The 16,837-nt window shown below is 38.5% G+C and overlaps 1 protein-coding gene across 5 annotated transcripts in view; it reads left to right on the forward strand.

Moving 5' to 3' along the window:
• EMSY (EMSY transcriptional repressor, BRCA2 interacting) overlaps positions 1 to 5,418 on the forward strand; it is a 94,545-nt gene extending 89,127 nt beyond the window's left edge. For all 5 annotated transcript variants that reach the window (XM_004610833.2, XM_055121009.1, XM_055121010.1 and 2 more), the window contains one exon: positions 3,338 to 5,418. In XM_004610833.2, the coding sequence (XP_004610890.1) occupies positions 3,338 to 3,532 (195 nt within the window). In that variant the 3' untranslated portion in view covers positions 3,533 to 5,418. The remainder of the gene's footprint in view (positions 1 to 3,337) is intronic.
• The last annotated feature ends 11,419 nt before the right edge of the window (positions 5,419 to 16,837 follow it).

The raw sequence follows: 16,837 nt of genomic DNA on the forward strand, positions 1-16,837 counted from the left end.
CAAGCATGAGAGAATACACATTCACCAATATTAATCCAAGTAGTTTGGGGAAATGCTTAAAGGCAGGTAGAGATGAACGTTGAGTTATTCAGATAATGTTTTTACCCATAAAATCAAATATTTAATGTACTCAATAATCTTTGACAAGGGTTTTTGGGCTTTTCTTGTTTTGGTTTGGTTTGTTTTTTCTGCTGGAAGAGGTTATGATAGAAAGGAATGGTTTTCCGATTTTGACATTCACTGTGTGGCTTTGGACAGGACTGTTTAACCTTACTGTCACTTGGTTTCCTTATCAGTATTAATGCCTACTTTACATGGTTTATGTAATGTTACACAAAATTGAGACAAAGCACCTAGCACAGTATGCCTGGCTCTTCAAGATTACTACATAAGTAGTAGGATTACTATTTCTACTGTGTGTACTGGGAGATTAAATTGCTATGGTTACTAAATTGCCATGATCACCAACTTGAAAATGAAAATAATTTTTGATAGTTGATTTGGAAATTATTATTTGTACCTATGAACAGGGATCAAAATATAACTTCTTATCAAGGATGATAGCTTGGAGTAGGTTTTAGCATCATTTATGTGTGAGCTTTTTTTTTTTCCCCAGAGAAAAGGGTAGCATAGTGATAGAAATTAGTTGGAGTCAAGTACCTAAATATGACTCTTACCTATATTCCATAGCAGCATTATGACTTTGAACAATAGGTTAACTTTTGGGTCCCAGTTTCATTACCTATGAAACAGAACAAGATTGTTTTAAAAATTAAGTGAAAAAACTGTGTATAGCAGCTGGTCAAGTGTTTGATGCAGCATAATATTCAGTAGAGATAACTTATTGTTATATGCATCATTAATATATTGCTAGATTATTCTCAGATCTTAGCATTAACCTCAAGTATTGATTATATATATTCAGTAAAATACATTGGAAATAAGTGAAATTTAGAGAAGTACTTTGAGTCATTGAAAATTATTCATAAAAGTTCATCAAGTTAATATTAAATGCTTTGAATAGAAAGCATATTTTTGGTAGATAATGTTGTGTACATTCATTTACCATTCATTCCGGTTGCATTTGTGTGTGTGTGTGTGTGTGTGTGTATGAGAGAGAGAGAGAGAGAGAGAGAGAGAGAGAGGGAGAGGGAGAGAGAGAGACTGCTAGGGACTGAGATTAGAGGAGTAAGCAAGATAAATACATCTTCTATCATAAGGGAGTCTGTATGTGTAATTGATAAAATTTTAGAACTAAGAATATTGAGACCAGAGTGATAGTACAGTGGGTAAGGATGCTTGTCTTGCACATGGCAAACCCAGGTTGGATCCCCCGCACCCTATATGGTTCCCCTGAGTATCACCAGGAATGATCTCTGAGTGCAGAGCCCAGAGCGGGGCTCAAAATAAAAGAACTGTGAAAATATTCAGATCATCCTTTCCAGTTATCTTAAACTAAGTTGCAAGGAAGTGGAATGACTTACTCAGAGGTTCATAGTAAGTCAGAGGGACAGGAATGAATGAAAATCAGCCAGGTTTCCTGGCTCCACCTGTTATCTTCTATATGGAACAGAGGGACAGGGGACAAACAAAATAAACCACCACCATAGAATCCACATCTAGGCATCTTGCAATATTTTTTTATTAGTGTTGAAATTAAATTGACATCTCCCCCAGCAAAGGGTGCTGTTTGTCTCATTTGCAAAATGCTGGTACTCAAATTTGCATCAAGGTTTTTAATGGTAAAGATGTGTTGATCGTTTAGCAAGTTTTATTGATCATATAATGTATGGTAAGTCCTATTCATGCTTTGGGCATCTAGTTATGAAAACAATGCTCAAGATTTGTGCTGTGGTCAATACTTGTAGGGAACTCAAAATGTAAGAATGAAAGATTATTGTTTTGTTTGGGGGCCACCCCCACTGACGCTCAGGGCTTACTCCTGGCTCTGCAGTCAGGAATCACTTCTGGTGGTGCTTGGGGGATATGGGATGCTGGGTATTAAACCCTGGTCAGCTGTGTACAAGGCAAGCGCCCTACCCAATGTACTATCTCATGCAGCCCCTCGTTGGGAGATACTTTAACAAATAAATGCAATAAAGAAAATCTAACTGAACATAAAAGAGGTCGCATAGTGGGACCAATTCACAGAATAAAGACTTCTCAAAGTTTTTTACACAAATTACTTCAGTGAAGATTCAGATGGTAAGATGGAACTAACTCTGGAAAAAAAAAATTTATTTCAGAATTAGTGTAAAGGCCCTAAGAAATTAGTCTGGCATAACAGGTTCGGTTTTATAGCAGGTAGAATTGGAAATAATTTAGTATAGGTTGATAAACCTTTAAAAAAAATTATGTAATAAAGAGGAAAAAGAAGAATCTGGCAAAGCAATATAGTTATAATAGGTGTTAATCTATAGGTATTTTTGTTGTTGTTGTTGTTGTTGTTGTTAAAGTAATCCATTATTGGGCCAGAGTGATAGTGCAACATGTAAGGTGCTTGCCTTGTATGTGGCTGACCTGGTTTCAGTCCCTGGCATCCAATACGGTTCCCCGAGCACCACACCACTAGGAGTAATTCCTGAGTGTAGAGCCAGGAGTAACCCTGAGCATTGCTGGGTGTGGGCCCCTGCCAAAAAAAAAATAGTCCATTACTCTCATGTTCTTAGATTGCTGCTGTGAGATTCAACTTTTTTTTTTTTTCTTTTTGGGTCACACCCAGCGATGCTCAGGGGTTACTCCTGGCTTTGCACTCAGGAATTACTCCTGGCAGTGCTTGGGGGACCATATGGGATGCCGGGGATCGAACCCAGGTCGGCCGCGTGCAAGGCAAACACCCTACCCGCTGTGCTATCGCTCCGGCCCCGAGATTCAACTTTTTGAACTACCCAGAGGGTTACCAAAGGGCTTAATCACATTATGATTTTGGCAAATTAGTTGTTCATCTTGCAGTTAAAACAAATGAAATTTGATATTTGCCTTTGAATATGCTCAATGAAAATGTCCTTCAAAGTCTGCTGCTTGAATTAAATACGAACTTCATTTGCCTTCATTAAAACTCCATTTGAATTGTATACGACTTGCATTTTACTCCAGACATTAACTGATGAGGCAGCTCTCAGTCATTTGCCCTCTTGATTTCCTCGGTTGTAAAATGGAATGTTATGTACCTCAGTGCTTCGTTAGGGGGATTTTCTAGGCTGTTACATGAGGTCACCATACCCCAGTGACCAGTGTCTAATAGCTGTTCAGTGTTTCTTCCTTTCGTGATTTTGCTGACCATGTCCCTGTGTTGCCTTTTCTTACCGTAAACTCTCTCCTGCGTTTTCTCTTCCAGGCCATTCCCCAGTATGCTATTCCCTGTCACGCCAGCTCCAATGTGGTCGTCGAGCCCAGTGGGCTCCTCGAGCTTAACAACTTCACCAGCCAGCAGTTGGATGACGATGAGACAGCCATGGAGCAGGACATAGACAGTAGCACAGAGGATGGAACTGAACCCAGCCCCTCTCAGAGTTCTGCTGAACGGTCCTAGTGTTTGGCGCACACGGGAGTGCACTTTAAAACCAACTTGGTTACCAAGTGTCCAGGGAAGCCCTTGTTTTTTGGTATCTGTAGAGAGCACTTTGCCCATGCTTATGCTGTGGACCCCGAAACAGCAGTGTTTCAACAATTGCTGCAGGAGCAGCATTTTAAAATTAGATAAAACTCACAGGGGAATGTACTTTTTTTTATATAAAAAAGAAAAAATGAAAAAAAAATACCAAAACAGAGAGATGCACATCTATAGTGACATATAAGACCTGAAATTCTTTCTCGGACCATGGAAAAGTTTGTCTTGCAATGGATAAGGACTTTTCCTGTGAATGTTCCTCAGCTGGTTTCTACTAAGCAAAACGCCATCCAGAAGAAGGAGAATGTGAATGGTTTGTGTTTTGAAATGGTGTGTCAGGAACAGTTTTGTTTTGTTTTGTTTTGTTTTGTTTTGCTTTGTTTTGTTTTGTTTTAATTGTATATGTTTTTGCAGATCCTTGGAAGTGTTGAGTTGGATAGCATTTTACATTTAACATTTGCTCAAGTCATAGTTTATAAAAATAACTAGAATAATACTGGCATTAAAGAATCCTTGTTGGATAGTGGAAATCAGACCCCTAACCAGTGGGAAGTGCTTTTTGGGTGGTTTGTACAGTCTCACCAATTATATGCTAATTTATTGTGTTGTTACCCTTTCGTGCTTATGGCAGCATACTTGTCTTCTATTTATTTAAATGTAAACCTTTCAAACCGGCCATATTCCTTATAACAGAGTTCCTTAAACCAGAATTGCCTCCCCTACCCACCTCCTTTCATCTCCCCCTCCTTTAAGATAACTTATTAAAAAAAAAAGTTTCCTTGTGAAGCAGAGAAGAAACATTTTCTCGTCCAGAGGAAAAGTTTCAAGTTATATTCAGGAAAACTATTCATATAATGCTATCTCAACAAAAAATTGCACATACACATTGGACTGACGCTTTTAAATAAGTCTTTCCGTGTTTTTGTTTAACCACCCTTTGAAATGTATAAAAAAAAGTTCATTTACGGTTCTAAATGTTTTTCAGCAATCTACCTTGTTAGGACACAGTTTGTTTAAGCAATATGTTTGGGTCTTGTGATCATCGTCTGTCACAAGCAGTAAGGTAAGAGGGTGGGAGGGTCAGAGTCAGTTTTCACAGGTTGTGGCAAAGGAAACTATACTTTCATTTTTTAAAAATGTAAATATAAAGGTTTTTAACGGTTTTATATAGATTTCATTATAAATAAGCATTTTAAGACTGACAAATGTTGAACTGTAGATAACATATATCAGCATAACTGCCCAATTTTTTGGTGCTGAAGTACTGTAAGTAGAATTCATCAACAGCCTCCTAATTTTTGCATCTATATCTGGAAAAAAACTGTGATATTATAGTTAATAAACTCCCACTAGAGTGACACTGAAGATTTAAACACAAGCATTCATAAGATGCACTGATCTTTGGTAGTTGTCATTATTTCTAGTAGGTAATAATGACTTACCCATAGATGGAGCTGTTGGATATTATTTTATTGTACAAATTCATGTTTAAAAGACTTTGTGACTCTGTTTCTAGTTAACTAATTTTTTAATCTTGGGTCATAAACTTCTTTCAACATCTGATTACATTATGAATTTTCACCAAAAAGATACACTTGCCAATATGCATCTTAGATACCATTGATACCAATTAGGGGCCAAGAACCCTTAAGCCTGTCCATGTATCCCAGGTTAAGCCCTCTGTTATGGTCAGTCCATTACTTACAAATGTAAGTTTTTATAAAATAAAATATCTTTTAAATATTTGTGGATCAGGTCACATGAGCAAACTTGAATAAAGTTACTATGTTTTATTTCTACCTATTCTAGCAGCATGGCATACCTGTGTTCCTTTGAGAATAATACTTTAACATTTCAGCAATTGGAATAGTAAATAAGACTTCTATAGTCTACATTTTTAAAAAATCAACATTTAAAAGTCATTAGATGAGAGTTAATTTTAGGGGAAGGGGAAGGATTTGGGACCACACCAGGAATAAGGGACTTACTCCTGGACATTTGGAAAATACAAGGCAAATTCTATAAAATTATTAGAATTCCAACAGTCTTTCTCACACACACACACACACACACACACACACACACACACACACACCCCTTGGGTTTAAAGTAATTGTGATAGCTGCTTTGTATTATAGATGTGGTTTTGGTGGGCTGGGCGGTTGGGATGGTTGGACCACGTTCAGTGGTGCTCTGGTAATTCTTGGTGGTGCTCAGGGGACCCTATATAGTGCTGGGGATTAAAACCAGGATAGCCGCATGCAAGGCAGGGGCCTTACTTTCTACTATCTCTCAAGCCCTAATGGTTTTTTCCTTAGTGGTACTAGTTTTAAGAGAACATGAACTGTTTGATTTATTCAGCAAATACTAGTTAAGCATTTTAATATCTGATTACATTATGAATTCTCACCAAAAAGTTACACTTGCCAATATGCATCTTAGATGCCATTGATATCATCTTAGGGACCATGAACCTCTAAGCTTGTCCATTTATTCCAGTTAAGTCCTCTGTTATGGTCAGTCCATTACTTACAAATGTAAGGGTTTTGTGTGTTTTTTTTTAATTTTAAAAAATTTACCCTTACACTTCATATAAACACTGGTTTACAAAGTTGTTCATGATGATTTGTTACAGGCATTCAGTATTCCAACACCAATCCCACTACAACAAATACAGTTTTTATAAAATAAAATATTTTTTAAATATTTGTGGGTCACTTCATAAGAGCCAGGTTCTATTCTGAACACCAGGAACAGCATTGTGGATTTATAAAAGTATTTCAAAATCCTACCCTTAACAGTTTACAGCAGGGTTTCCTACTGATGAAATAAATGTGAGGACTGAAAAAAGGATTGAAGAAACAAGAATGGCACTTCTCTAAGTAGATGGATGATGTTGCCATGTATAGATCTCCTGCATTCAGGAAGTGAAATCTTAGCATTAGATCTGCTTATACATACTTCATGTATTTGAGTCCATAAATTAAATACAATTCTAAGTCATGCCAGGGATAGACATTTAGAAAGTGCAAGGCAAATGCTAACAAAGTTATTAGAATTCCAACAGTGAGACCTCCCCCTCTCCTCCCCGCAAAAAAAAAAAAAAAAACACCCAACCCTCTGGTTTAAAGTAATTTTGAGAGCTGCTTTGTGCTGTATTTTGGTGAGGTGGAGGGGGTTACTGGCATCATTGAACCTCACCCAGTGGTGCTTAGGAGGATCACCTTGCAGTCTCAGGGGACTATGTGGTGTCAGGGACTTGAACCAGGGTCTCAGCTGTTACAGACACATGCAGGGCAAGTGTCTTTCCTCCTGTACCATCTAAATAATATAAATAAATATAAACAATAAGTATCTCTGCACAGGTGTGTTTTATGTTAATTCTGAGAATTTTAAAATATTAACAGCTCTTCAGGGTTAATTCATTTGCCTTACTTATAATTAGCCTCTACAAAGCATTCAGTTTGGTGGTTTTTCATATCTGTACAAAGTTGAGTAACTTATCAATACAGTTTTAAAAACCTTTGCATAACTCCCAAATGAAGCCATTTACCATGTCACTCTCAGTCCTGAATCCACCACTAACCCCACCCCAGCCCTAGGGAACTATTAGACTACTTTTTCTCTGTGGATTGGAACGTTTTGCACATTTCATGAAAGTGCAGTCTTTGGTGCAGCCTGCTTTGAAATATTCTGGTTGTCACTTTTTACCTCATGAATACTGCTGCTATGGGTATTTGTGTTTGTTTGTTTGTTTCCATTTCTCTTGTATATATATCTTAAGTGTTAATTGATGGAACAAAGGTAACTGGATTTAACCTTTTGAGAATCTGCCAACTTCTGTTACATAGTGACTATGTTTTATTTGCTCACCAGTAATGTTGCAGAGTTCCATTTTCTCTGCATGCTTGCCAGCTCTTGATTTTAACTTTTTAATCTTTTTAGTTACAACTATTCCAGTGTGTGAAGAGGTACTGATTTAATGTGGTTCTGGTTTACCTCTGACTGATGACAGACTTTTTTTTTTTCCAATATGTTTAGTGACTGTCTTTTGGAGAAACTATTGAGGCTTTTTATACATTTAAAGTTGAAGTTGTTTTTTGGTGTTTTCTTTTTCAATTGAGAACCTTTGAAGCACAGTTCATACTACTACTGGTCAGAGAAAAGTAATCTGTAATCTGGTAATACATCACCCTTAAACTTAAGCCCTTCAATCTGGTCCAGTTCTTACTCTCCAAACTAACAAATCACTTAACATTCTTAAACTGTATAGTGATTTATGGATGGAAGTGTGTTGCAACAATGTTGCAGTTTTACTTGACAGTCTGAGGCATTTTACTCGCAGAAGAAATGCACATTTTGGGGGAGGATCACAGGACTCTGCCTCCAGAGGAGGTTTTGTGTTATGGCCTGCCGGAGAGCAGCCTGTTCAACCTCCTTTTATTTTGTAGGTTAACGTACAAACCAATCATATTCAGCCACATAAGCTGAATGTGCAAATTAACCAATGGAAACAGTAATAGTTATTTAAAGTTACAGTAACAAAAACAAACCATCGTTTAGATCCAGGCCTAGCTAGGCCTGAGATTATGGGATGTTGTATACCAACATTTCCCCCTTTTTTGTTTAAAATGACCAGTAGTAAACAATACAAACATTTTCACAAATCTTTCCAGTAATACCTCAAGAAAATCTTAAGAAAATCTAACCTTATTTTACAGAAATTGTTTTTCATTTTACAATACAGAGTTTGCATATACAGAGTTTACACACATTAAGCAATATTTCAGTTCCAGTCCTGGTTCAGAGACATTTGTCAATGAAGACCAATTAGTCTCTAAACAAAAACAACACTCTCATGCCATTTCTGGATGAACTTCACAGTCCAGGTTTTTCCACAATCAGTAACTGCCAAAGTACTCCTGTTATCAGATTCTTCTCTCATTGACAAAGAAGAATCACCGGCATCCATAAGTAAAATTAGAAATTTCCTTCTTCTCAAACTTCATAGATGTCCCAATAAAATATGCATGGAATATCATCCAGTTTCTCATAATAAACCTGTTATCTCTTAAAATAAACCAATATCTTTTGAACCTATTTTATATAGTTATTTCAATTCTCTTTTAACAGTTCATTTAATTGTTCTTATACTTTAGATATTTTAAATCATGAACCTTTTATATCAATCTTTAACAGTTTTCACCTTGGTTTCATGCTCTAATTTTACAACTCTTAATAAGTTCCAAAAAACACTCAAACTTTTAAAAATTTTTTGGAGTAGGATTACCACTTCTGATTTCAATCTGACTTCAATATTTAAACACTTAACAGACATACAGAAAGACAACAAAATCACATGCATGTGCATTCATACATACCTGATCCTGATTCTGACCCTCCAAGAACCAGGAAAGAAAAACTGATGGACAGAGAAAGGAAGGGCAGTCCCCAGTGTAAAAATTTCCCTGTCAACCGATTGGGATTATCCCCCGTTTCTCAGTCCAACTAGCCTGTTTCCTGCTTGTAGAATTGGATCCAAAAAGAAAAGAAGCACTTCTGTTTTTACAAAGCTGGCAAAAATCCATAAAAAAGAAATCCATACTGCAGTTTTTCATTTGCTATCCATTATTCACTGAGAAGCTTTAGTCTCTTTGTAGAACACCAAAAGTGGTTTCTGTTTGCTGAAATAAAAGCAAAACTTTGTCCCCACCTTTCCACCTGGCCTGGCATCCCTGTAAAGGACCTCAAGAGACTGGCTCCCTGTAAAGGACCTCAAGTCTCCTATTAATTTTATCTAAATCATTTTTAATTCTATTAGAATTTATTTCTTATGAACTATCCTAAATTTCCCAGTGTTTTACTAGACTTGTTACGTAAAAAACTCCATTCCACAATATTAGTTCCTTGTACCAAAATCCCGTAACACTATCAGATTTAAACTTTCTGAAGAGTCAGTTCTATCCAGCTGAGCCTTTTGTTATCATGGTAGGGGATGAAGAACTCTTTAACTTAATTTTAGATTTTATTGAAGATTTCCTGTATCGTTGAAGGGGCCCCAGGTCGAGCCCCGACTCCCGTTTCCCGACTGCCCATTATCGTTTCTAATTTTTTCTCTTTTGTAATGGCATTCATTGGCCCATTGCTTCCCCTTCCTACATTTTCTACAGACGCCTGGTTCTTTTGTCATCCTAGAGCTAATACTTGTACAATTTCGTCTGAGATGTCCCAAAGCTCCACAGCTGTAACATTTTATCTGGTTTACTCTTTTAAAAGCAGCGGCTATTTGCGCCTGATGGGTTGGTGTTCCCACTTCCCTACATACTTTAATAAAATCATCCAGAGAGTTTTTTCCCATTAGCTTAGCAGTTTGAATTGCCTTTTTGCAGTCTGCTGTAGCATTTTCCACTGCTAAAGTTAACATAAGCATTTCACGAAGGCCTTCATCAGGTATAGCCTTTTCAAGAGAGTTTTGGAGTCTGGCAATAAAATCTGTGTAAAGTTCATTTACTTCTTGAAATATTTTTGTGAATGACATAGTATGTTTTGCAGAGGTCTCAAGATAACGCCACACCTTTAGGCAGGTCTTACTAACAGCTTCTAAAATGTTTGCCTCTAAACGGACTTGTTCTTCCACTAAAGCCCACTTGGCCAGTGCCTAAAATCTGGTTCACAGTGTTATCAACTTGTTTTGGCGTTTTAATTCTAGCAAATTTCTTAGCCTCTTCTCTCCACCAGGATTTAAATTGTACATATTGAGAATTTTCTAACACTGCCTTTGCAAGAGTTTGCCAGTTAAATGGAATTACAGTATTAGCTCTACAAAATTTTCTAGAAGGGCTAGCACGGAGTTAGAAGTAACACCATAGGTGGTCGGTCACAGCTTGCTTAAGCGAGGAAAGAAACTTAAAAGGAACAGGCTCATATTCTCCTGCCTGTCTTTTTCTTTGTATATCAGGATTACAAACAACTGGAAAAGTCATAAACTGAGCAGGCTGTTGACTCAACTTTGCTTTATATAAAGGAGCTTCATATTTTTGCATCAGAGAATGCAACTCAGGATTAAGCTTAAAATGGCAACACAGAGATTCCTCTTCCCCATTCTTATATAATTGAGGGGAAGGAACTGCTAAAGGGTCAGGGTCAGTGATACCCTGTAGAGCAGGCATTATTGTTCTTTCAGAAGGGTGGTGCATCTCAAGGTACTTCACTTGTCTAATTTATCTAATTTTTCATTAACTTTTCTCAACTCTTGGGAGTTTACATCCTCTTTTAAAACCGAATTTTGTGTGTCTGACTCGACACAGTCAGACTCAGACTGGGCAGGTGAACCATCAATTTGATACAATTCACCAGACAAGACAGATGCTGTTGGCTTAGCACAAAATTTTGGCAATATTAAAGATTCTTCCCCACTCTTCTCCTCTAACACAGGAGTTTCCCTGTAAGTTGCCTTAGAATTTGATGACTTAGTGGTGAGAGCCATATGAGAAGACGAAAGAGTTGATGAATCAGTGGAGAGAGCCATATGAGAAGATGAGAGAGAAGGCTCCTCACACTCAAAGTTAAACTGTGAAAAATTCAGGACAGCAATAATGCAATTGTACACCCTCCATTCCTTTGCTGGGATCAAATCTCCATTTTTCTGTGCATAACACAGTTCTCTCCCTATTTTTATCCATAAATCTAGATTGAATTGTTCTGTATTTTTTGGCTTAAACCAATGACAATACTTTTGTATCCTCTCAAGGAGGCATCTTATTATCTGTTCCTTTAAGGGCAGACCAGCTGCTTTTGTTAGAGATTTCAAAGTGTCAACATAGGCATCCTGCTGAGAAGTTACAGAATTGCCCATTGCCCCTTTTTCTTTTTCTTCCTTTATTTATTCTTTATTTCTTTTCTCCCTTTCTTTCTCCTTTTCTTCTTTTCCTTTTCTTTCTTCCTGCCTATCTTTCTCCCTTTCTTTTTCTTCTTTTCCCTTCTTACTGTATTTCTTCTTTCTCCTTTTCTTTTTCTTCCTTATCTATATTTCTTCTTTCTCCCTTTCTTTCTCTTTTTCTTCTTTCTCCCTTTCTCCTTTTCTTCTTTCTTTCTGTTTATATTTCTTCATTCCCTTTCTTTTTCTTCTTTCCTTCTTTTCTTTCTATCTCTATTTCTTTATCCCCTTTCTTTTCTGTTTTTCTTCTTTCCTTCCTTTCTTTCTATATTTCTTCTTTGTCCCTTTCTCCTTTTCTTCCCTCTTTTTCTTCTATCTATATTTCTTTATTCCCTTTCTCTTTTTCTTCTTCCTCCTTTCTATCTATATTTCTTTATTCCCTTTCTCTTTTTCTTCTTTGCTTTCTATCTTTCTTAATTCCCTTTTTTTTAATCTCTCCCTTTTCTCTATTTCTTCCGTACTGAGTCTTTATCTTCGAGCCTCCTCATTGGGTGCCATACGTTGCAACAATGTTGCAGTTTTACTTGACAGTCCGAGGCATTTTACTTGCAAAAGAAATACACATTTTGGGGGAGGATCACAGGACTGCCTCCGGAGGAGGTTTTGTGATATGGCCTGCCGGAGAGCAGCCTGTTCAACCTCCTTTTATTTTGTAGGTTAACGTACAAACCAATCATATTCAGCCACATAAGCTGAATATGCAAATTAACCAACGGAAACAGTAACAGTTATTTAAAGTTACAGTAACAAAAACTGTCGTTTAGATCCAGGCCTAGCTAGGCCTGAGATTATGGGATGTTGTATACCAACAAAAGTGCTTTTAAATCCTTTTTTTTTTTTTGCGAGAACCTCTTTACAGTGTGCTACTACAACAGAAGTAGTAGTCATGTCTGAATTTGAGCCCCAAGCTCCCTTGTGTATAGATCATATGAACTTGAGTATTTCTGCCACTTCAGAAAGACTCTGAAGACCTGATGAATGGTGCTTGTAAAAAAAACTGGGTGCTGGAGAGATTGTACAGCAGGTAGGGCGATTACCTTGCACATGGCCACCTGGGTTCAATCCCCAGCATCCCATATGGTCCGCTGAGCTCCGCCAGGAGTGATTCCCCAGCACAGTGTGACCCAAAAGTACAGAGTTGGGTACTTTATTATTTCATTCTAGTATTTATTCTACTCCATCTTGCACCTCCTAGATAACAGAACTTTATTAAAGGAGACATTCAGGGAGAATCTTAGAAATTTGTGTGATCGTTAATATCTCTGAATTGCTACCTCCCCTCGATTATGTCGTTTTTGTGTATAGGAAGAACATGTAATTGTTCTCTAACCAAAAAGACACCTTTGCAGCTCAGGAATAATTTCTAGTATTCCTAACTGATAAAGGAAGTAATCCCTTGATTGACTCAGCTGTCTGTGGGGGACAATGTAAGAAACAAAAGTTACTTGATTCTCCTAAAAGTTACTTGATTCTCCTAAAAAGGACGCCTTGTTTGTGAGGACACAGTTGCACATTCAAAGTGTTCATGCTCTTTCCAGCAGCTAGTAAGCAGGACAGGCAGACGTTTTCTCATTACAGGGCTTTTCACAGCCAACGAAGCCACTGTCTTGCCAACTTCAACCTCTGAGGTGGCCTGTAAAAAACTACACACACCGAAGGGTGTGTGTTCGCAGGCTCTCCGGGTGGCTCTGTCTCACCGCCTGTGTTTGGTGCTCTAGAGCCGCTGTGTGTGGTGGACTTGATCGAGATGGCTGTTGGTCAAGGGCAGGCGAAGGAGGTAACAAGGGCCAAGCTGGTTGATTGATCAGTTGCTGTTTATTTCTTGCTCTCCTGTCTCTCTGCTTCTCTCCCTGCTCTCGATCTGCCCCCCTGCCCACTCTTACAGCCTAGTTAAATCCCCCAAATATGAGGGGGTTGGGACTTACACATAGGTGTGGTCACAATAGGGTTAAAGTTCTAGGAAATGCTGCTTCTAGGACAAATTCTCTTTCAGCAGGACAACCCACCCAAGGGTGGAATCCCATGAGTGTTTCTTCTCTTCTCGTCCAGCAAACATATAAGCATTCATAATATTAATCATTTTGTATGGACACAGTAAGAGATGCATTAAGCTTATAGAATTGCTCTCCTGCAGCCATCTCAACCTCAGATTACAGTGCTCAGGCCAGATTAGTCTTTCCTATCTCTAGCAGGGTTCTAGTCTCGTCGTTGCTTTTGGATCATGACAGCATTTGTCCATGATCAAGCTCTTAACTTATAGTTAAGAATTAGGCACTTTGGCCAGGCCCATCTTGATGCCAGGGTAGCACATAACTCACCGCTTGCCCTGGGCCCATCCTGTCCCTCGTCGGGACCCTGCTTTTGGGCTGCTAGGAACTGAGGGCCACAGAGGCTTAAGTCAGGAAAACAGATGCCCGGGAATGAATAATATCCTAAGCCAATTAAATCCCAAAAGCATAATATTGTCTTCTTGTGTCTATCAAAAGGGACATTGCTTTAAAGTAAACTATTCAAAAGGCCTAAGGAGAGGATAAAGGCAATATTAACTTACAATATAAGTTCAGTGTCCTAGAAAGATCTGACCTTACAAATTAACAGAGTCTGATTAGGGGGAAAAGCTGATTAACTGGTTGGGGAAGAGAGCATAGAGAAATCATTACAGATAGACAAAGGAATGGGAGTGATAGAGATAAAGGAATGAGAGTGACTTGGGAGCACCTTGATGGGTGTGACCCGGATAAACCTAAGTTCCTTGTGGTTATGTTATCCTACAGTGGCCCTGTCAAGGGAGATACATTTCCAGCAGAGTAAGCTGTATTCGTGTACATCTGTGGTTGGGGAAATATATAGATGTGTAGATGTGGATAGGAAAAAACTGTATATAAGTGTGTCTCTGCAACTCAAACCTGTTCTGTTCAAGGGTCCCTGTCATGGTGTGGCTATTCATGTCTTAGCGTGGATCTCCTTCACTTGATCTCACTGAGCTTTTGAATAAGTGCATTCATGTATCTGGGGGAGTTGTCAGTTATTTAAATATTCCTGGTGCACTGTCTTCTGGGGCTTATGGCATATGGATCGATTTGTCTTCTGGTTTCTCACAAATAACCCAGATTCTATTGCACTTCTTTGTTCTTTATGCTCCTTGGAGTAGATATTTTAACTTATTGGATGCTCAGATTCATTGATTCTATCTTCTGCATGCTCAGACTTGCTGTTGAACCACGCTAGAGAAATTTATCATATTAATTTAATCTCTCATTTCACCACTCCTTGACAACGCCAATTCTCTCTGCTTTTATGAGTTTGCCTTTTTAATATTCTACATGTATTTGTATTTCTGTGCATGGCTTACTTAATGTACTATAATGTCCTTCCAGTTTATCCATATTGTTGGCTATCACAGGACTTACTTTTTTTTTAAAGGCTGGATCATACTCTACTAGTTCACATTTTAATTCATTCTTATCATTTTTATCTATTCATGAGATTGAGGGGCACTTAGCTTGTTTCCTTCTCTGGGACTTAGTGACTAATTCTACAGGTATTTCCTTAAGATACTGATTTCATTTTCTTTGGTGATATATCTACAAAAGGCATTGCTTGATCATAGTTCTATTCTTAGGAGTTCTATTTTTTTCTTCTTTTTTTTTTTTTGAAGAACCTCTATTGTCTTCTATGAAGTTTTCATTTCAGTAATTACAAATTTTATTTCCAGTATTTATGACTCCTTAAATTTTATATTTATTGACTTTAGCATTTTTTTGATAGTGAGAGTGATGTTCCTTTATGTTATCCTTTCTCTATTGAATGTACTTAAGAGTGTTACTTTAAAGTTTTCTGTAGTGACCCTGATGCATGGGTTTTCTTCTTCTTTTTTTTTTTTTTTTTGGTTTTTGGGTCACACCCGGCGATGCACAGGGGTTACTCCTGGCTCTTCACTCAGGAATTATCCCTGGCGGTGCTCAGGGGACCATATGGGATGCTGGGATTAGAACCCGGGTCGGCCGCGTGCAAGGGAAACACCCTACCCGCTGTGCCATCGCTCCAGCCCCCGATGCATGGGTTTTCTTGGGAACTATTTAGAGTCAACTTTGTTCTTCTGAATGGGACATACTCTCCTTTTATAAGTCTACTTTATATATCTTCTTGTTGAATAGTAAGCATTTAACTATGATGTGGGTATGAGAAATCAGATGTTCCTTTTGTCCCGTGTGTGTGTGTGTGTGTGTGTGTGTGTGTGTGTGTGTGTATGCACTCTCATGTGTGCAGTTGTTTGTTTTGTTCAAGTCTGTAGTGGTCCATTTGTCTAGTAACTTTTCTTGACTTTTTTTTTTTTTAAGCATAATTCAGTGAGTTGCAGTAAAGAGGAGCAGAGAAATGGAGCAGTTGGGGAAAGCAAATGGGGACGAGAGATAGAAAGAGAAACTTAACAAACTGGTATTATTTATGGGATAGATCCAACAGAGAGAAAGGAGTTTCAGGTGTAGGGTAGAGGCATGTTGGTGCACTGTGCTTCACGAGTGTGGGAGGCTGGAGGGGACAGAACTGGTGGGGACACTGGGTTCATCACTGGCAATGAGAGAAGCTCTGCAGAGGCGGAAGCTGGGCGGTGAGTAGAAGCATTTGCTTTATCTCTCTGATGGGTTTCAAATCCCTATATACATCTCTCCCTGAGCTACACCCCTTGCAACAGCCCTGGCCGAATTCCCTGTAAACACTTCAGTCACAACTTTTCCCCAATTTAAACCAAGAAAACCACTTTTTCTTATTCATTCTGCTGCATTACTTACCTTTGTGTGGCTTCCCCATCCAAGCTGAAGGGAAATAAAAGGTAAGCTTGGGGGTTAGGGTAGAGGTCTCCAGGAAAAGACAGTGTAGTGCTGAGACTGAAAGATGGTAGACATCTCTTCTGAGCTAGGAGGCAGGATAATGAAATCAGCAGAGATCCCAAACATGAGTTGAGAACCTGGGCTTTTTAGGAGAGCCCGTCATCCAGAGGCTGCTAAACTCCCAGAGGCCAATACAGTAAAGTGTTAGGATCCACATAGTTCCCTGTGTTACTCCTCCCCTATCATTAGATTGCCCATGACCAGCCTGAGAGTAAATCCCTGAGTGCAGAGCCGGGAGTAAGCACTTGGATGTGGGAAAAAAAAACAAAATCTCTATGGCTCTTTGGTATCTCATTAATGGCTCCCAGTTTTTGCTTCCTGACAGTTTTGCTCTCAGGGTTGACTTTGCCCACATCATCAGAACAGGGCCTGATAGAGAGGCCCCCGGAACTCTGTGACTGT

Source organism: Sorex araneus, chromosome X (assembly GCF_027595985.1).
Source record: "Sorex araneus isolate mSorAra2 chromosome X, mSorAra2.pri, whole genome shotgun sequence".
Classification (NCBI taxonomy): domain Eukaryota; kingdom Metazoa; phylum Chordata; class Mammalia; order Eulipotyphla; family Soricidae; genus Sorex; species Sorex araneus.